Source organism: Cynoglossus semilaevis, chromosome 3 (genome assembly GCF_000523025.1).
Source record: "Cynoglossus semilaevis isolate Cse_v1.0 chromosome 3, Cse_v1.0, whole genome shotgun sequence".
Taxonomy (NCBI): domain Eukaryota; kingdom Metazoa; phylum Chordata; class Actinopteri; order Pleuronectiformes; family Cynoglossidae; genus Cynoglossus; species Cynoglossus semilaevis.
Window position 1 is genome coordinate 8,107,484 of NC_024309.1, and position 5,607 is coordinate 8,113,090.

The 5,607-nt window shown below is 41.9% G+C and overlaps 1 protein-coding gene across 5 annotated transcripts in view; it reads right to left on the minus strand.

Annotated features, from left to right (window-relative positions):
- mpp7a (MAGUK p55 scaffold protein 7a) overlaps positions 1-5,607 on the minus strand; it is a 105,762-nt gene that overhangs the window by 18,315 nt on the left and 81,840 nt on the right. For all 5 annotated transcript variants that reach the window (XM_025054323.1, XM_008307737.3, XM_025054321.1 and 2 more), the window contains one exon: positions 1,354-1,527. In XM_025054323.1, the coding sequence (XP_024910091.1) occupies positions 1,354-1,527 (174 nt within the window). The remainder of the gene's footprint in view (positions 1-1,353; positions 1,528-5,607) is intronic.

Consider the following 5,607-nt stretch of genomic DNA (forward strand, 5'->3'; position numbering starts at 1 on the left):
CACTCCACCGCTAACTTGTGTAAGAGGTTTTAACATCTTGAAAAAAACAGCCTGAGCCAAAAAGATGTCTAATTGATTTCTAAATGAAGTGCAGAGCTGGTTAGGGGGAGAGAAAAACTGTCCTCGATAAGGGTTGCCAATAAAAAAGCAACAATATAAAAAAAAAGTTGGAAGAATTTTTTAATGAGAAAAATCAAGACACTCTGGGGAGATGAAGAAGGAGCAAGGAAGCAAGGAAAAACACAAAGCAGATCTTTCTCGGCCCTTCGCTTCGTTACATGTGAAATTGTCCATGGGTAGTTCCCTAAATTATAGAAGTTAATTGAAAATATTTACGTTAGCATGACAGGTAGGGGGAGACTCCGCTTCCTCTGCACGGAGCTGTGACACACTGGCAGGAAAATGCTACATGCTAATTGCAAAAAAAGCCTGAAGAAGTCCATGCTCTGTGTGACAGATGGAAGTGGACAAAGGCCCAGTTATTTAAGAGGCAATCTGCACGGAGAGAAAAAAATGAAATAAAAAAAAATCAACGTCTTCAGAAAAGAAACAAAAAAAAATTAAATCAAGTCTAAAAATCTGATTTAAAAATTTAAGCACAGGTTTTAAGACTTCTTTTTCTCTCCTTTCTTAATGAGTGGAATGAGACTGGAAGGAATCACCCTGAAGATTTAGAGAATGTTTTGTTCCATCTGTGTCCGGGACATTCTTTTCATTTTTTTTCTTCTTTTTTTATTTTATTCCAAGTACCCCAAAAACTGATTATTGGTTTCTGCTTCCCTCAAAAGAAAAAAAAAAGTGGAAAATCCAAAAAGCCACTGATGGCACAATTGGTCCTTAGGAGTTTTTACATCTTTGCTGCACCTGGCTTAGCAAAACACTGGCAGCACTTTTCTTCCAGCCACAAATACAGAATAAGAAACTGCTGAATTAATTTCAAGACCTTGGCTTGTTACTGAGCTCCTTGGAGGGCTCAGTGCGAGAGCAAGTGTTAACATTTCCAACCGTTCAACAAAAAAAAAGGACATTAGGAGTTAGGCGTCGTAAATGAAAGCATTAAAACTGACTGATTAACATGAGGCCCGCTGTGCTGATTCCAGAGGGTGTTAAAAGTCCAAACCTAAAGAGACCAATGCTCGTTTGTGTGCCCGGAGGGTCATGGGAGGCCAAGGCGAGGCCTCGGAGGAATCCTGGAACCGCAAAAATCTATTGAGTCACAGTCAATCTCAATCTGTCACCATGCTGAAAAGTAAGAGTTTTTTCTGTAAATTTACGACCTTCACCGTGCCAGCGTTCGCAGAAACCGAGCTGAAAAGCAAAGTGTGAGGTAAGATGTTAAGAGTTTCTGCTCACCGATGAGGACCACCAGTCTGTGTTTAGCTCCGCTCGGCCTGCGGTATTGGGTGACCTCCTCGTACGTGGGCACGTCAGCCATGTCGTACATCTCGCTCTTCTTGCTCTCGTACATGGACTTGTTGGTCTTCTTCTTGTCTCTCCTGCTGAGGCGGAAGCTTCTCCTGAATCCAGCTGGCGGTCCCGGGTTAAACGACAGAGGAAAGAGGGAAAAAAAGGAACGTGTTAATCTGCTGCAGTTTACTTTCTATATGTCAGTGACTATATGTTCAAGTTCCGTGTGCACATAAGTCTGCAGCTGTGCACTTGGATTTATGGTTGGTCTCAGTGTCTTGGCTGAAACCTCTGTCCAATCCTTCCATTTGCATTGTGCAGCTCTCTTTTATGACATTTATCTTTGCTGTAGGTGAAAGAAGTGTGGTGTAAATGTTCAGACAAAAACATTCTCTCTGGTTATCCCACCCAAACACTTTATTCAAATTTTCCCCAGTGAAATGTAATGGATTTTTTTTTTTTTTGCCGCACGCTCCAGGACTCTGTGTAGATTTTGGGGATTTTGTTTTATTGCTGAAAAGTCATACAAAACATTGTTGGACGTTTCCTTGTCAACTGCAGCACATTGCTGTAAAAACCCACGGCGAGAATGACTCATCCTGTTCTTTTCAAACTGGATTTGAAAGTCGCAGAATCCACGGCCAGATTTCTGCTCAGTTCAGTGTGTAAATCAGAACTGACTTGACGTTCTTATTAGGCTGCATTAGTGTGTCAAATTACTGCAGGTTAGTTACGTGTTGTTCAGTCAAGCTATGGCTCCAAATGATTTTCAGATAGGGACGTGGGACACTAAGTGGCCGTTTGTGAATTGTTAAGTGTCCTTGTGTGTAAAAGGACACTTTAAAACACCTATCGTCTCGCGTTTGTTTGCAGCGTGTGCACCGTGACCTCTTTACGCCCTTCCAAGAGTTTCATAAAATATCGATCCACAAGTGTGCACGGCTGTGTCTGATATACTATGACAGCATCAAAATGAGGAATTCAGTCCTAATTGAATGACTAATGTTTCATATTTAGGACAGATGTTAGTTAAATCTGAAAAAAAAAAACATCAGTCTCCAGAACCCAGGATGTCTGATATCCTATTTCTGCCTATGGTCATGGTTGTTTTCTGCCTTTTGTTTCATTGATTCACCAAATCAGTAATTAAGGCACTCAAAAGTATGATATAATACGCCCCAGTTAGATTAAGACAGCATGACAATTATGGTCTGAGAGGAGGAGGAGAGTCGGGGGCTTTAACATCTCTCGATACACTCGCCTTAATACTTTCCACAACACAGTCAAACCGCTGCGGAGCTGAGCAGACACGCAGCAGAGGAAAGAGTCTGCATTCTTCCTGGATTGTTTCTTTTCAAACAGTCCCTTAATGAGGGCCGGAGCAGCGGGCCTCTGCTGATTTATGAATTAAACCTGTTGTAAGTCGTTGCAGCAACAAGACAAATGTTTATGCATGAGCTTGTGTATGCATACACAAGCGTACACACGCTACACACACACACGCCCGAGCAATTCATATTGTGTTTCATCAAACGTTTTCGGGGGCAGACTTTGTTCCACTGTGGCTTTTGCCTTCTGTTCCATTTTTTGCTGTGGTTTATCTTCTCATTCAACACCCTGAGCCCCTCAACTCCACCATCTGCACTCAGACTGGATTACACTCGCTGCCGCACAATGGAAAGTACACGCCGCTCATCTGCATTTCCTCCTCCCAGGACGTTAAACTACTGTGACCAAGATAAACAAGTCCCGGTATTCAACGGCGAACACACGGGGTACATTATGAATATGATATTGTACTTGGTTCTCTTCAAAGTAACACGGTGATCACATGTATCAATTTGGTAAAAAAAAAAAAAAAATAATGCATTTGAAGAATGTTACGCATTGTATACGCAACAATAAGACTGTCTGTACATACATTGTGGCTCTAATATAAAGTTGATACGTTTTCGGGATGTAGATTTATATATTACACATGTTGACGTTTTGTCATAATATCAATCTCATTTCTATGACTCAAAACTGGTGTGAAACACATACATTTAACTACTATTATTTGTCTTTATGTTCCAGCGATACACAGTAAAAAGACCTCATCTCTCCTGGAGGTAAAGTGTCTCTCTGGAGAGTCATGTACACACATCATGTTCTATATGCACTATATATACCATCCCTGGGTCATTACTACACATGCAGCTGAGTCACATGAGCACGTACACACACACACTCATACGCAGTGTGTAGGAACAAAGATTTACATATTTAACACAATACAAACACATGATCTACTATTACACACAGCCAGCAGTCCTGTCAGTCTATTTTCCAGCGTGATAATATCTTCAAACCATGTAGGAAATTTAAAATTAGCATAAAAAAAGTTCCTGGACGTGGAATACTACCAGCCTGCTCAGACGGAGATATCCTCTAAATCAGCGTTTCCCAAACGTTTTTTCCAGGGACCCATATTTCAAAGGTCACAAACCTTTGCGCCCCAAGTCAATAGACATTATTTGTAAACTCTTGGGAAACATTATGTGGCACGACCCCAAAAAAAAATTCTTCGACCCAGTCTTTGGAAAACAATGTTTTAAATTACTGTGACGTAACATTTATTTAAAAGAATTATGATTGCAAAATAACGATATTTTGCTAATCGATGAATGCAGGAGACGAAGCCTAGAAGTAGCAAAAACGTCGGATCCTTGAGACCTGACAGGCAGTGAGTAACACGGCCGTGGGAACAGGAATCAGGCAGGTCTGCTCTTCTCCAAAGGTAAAGAAAATAGAAGAGTACTTCAACCCTCGCAAGACCCCAGCGTGGTGTGGGCTCCTCTCGACTAAGGTTTAACTTACTTTCAAATACAGGAAACTTAGTGAAGGGCCATCTTGACAGCCTTGGCAGAAGACTTAGAACTAATGGAGATGAGATCTATGGAATTAAGTAGGCATGGCAGCTAAGGATTTAGAAACTATTAAGGCCTTTGGCTTTATGGCACATGCCGCGGTTTTGACGCTATAACACAAAGTTTCATTTGTGGGCACCAAATGTGAGAAGCATTACAGGCTCCCTCAGACTCATTATGCCTGCCCATTACTGTCTTGGTTGGAAGGGGTGAGGATGGCTCACGATGGTGTGCTAGGGAGGAGGAGGATGCTTTCCACACTGTCAGCTGTTATTACTCCAACCATGAATAAAGAAGGAGAAGAAATGTTACAGATTATAATAAACCAAATACAAACTGCTGTGGTGGGAAAGACCTGCTCGACTTGACTGTTAGGACAAATTGTTATATCGTTGTATTCATAATACAAGGAAGCGTGTCTTGGACAAACATGTCGGGATTTAGTGGACCGAGGATTACCGCGGACAGAAATGGGACCGTGCCACTGTGGTCCCAAGTCAGGTACAGTTAATGTCTCTGCAGGTCAAAAAAATTATTTTAAAAAAGTTGAGAAATGTTTGAAAAGGTACGGAAAAACAGAAATGGAAAGGATTTAGGTGAGAGGAGTAAATAGGTAAAAAAAAAATTTGGGAAAAGGAGAAGAGGAATGTTGATGGCTGGAGGGGAATTTGGACAGAAGGGAAATCAGAAAAGGGATCAAGAACGACAAGAAACAAGACAGATGGGGAGCGTAAGTGGGCGAGGAATCTGGAGATGCAAGCAAGTAAAGAGGAGGAAAAGGACATCTCCAGACAACCGTGCATGTGTCCTTCAAATGCTCCTTCCGCACAGCTGCTGCGATGGATCTGTAAAAATGATCACGCTACGCTAGTAAAGAGGACTCCATGGCTGATCCTGGGATAGCGGATTGTAATGAAGTGTCTAAATGTTTCCGGCAGTTGCGTACACAACTCATCTGTGAGCCGTAATGCACATCGCACATTTGGCAATAAATGACAACTGAAGCCAAAGGTGAGTTCTGTCGGTGTGATATTTGGATCACACTCACGGAGGTCGCGGTTCCCAGAGGTTTGCGGTAGCAATTGAATTAAAATGTTGCCTGAGAAGAGCAAATTTTGGGAGTAGTTTCCAAGGTTTTTGCACTTAGTAGCAAAGTAGCGACTTACTCCAGTGGTAAAAAGACTTATATGGTGAAACAGCACACGAGATCTCTGGCTGCAAGGAGTCCATTTGTGTCGAGTGCTATTTGTTTCCACCTCTGTCTTATCCAAAAGCTTTTTTAAGGCCCAGG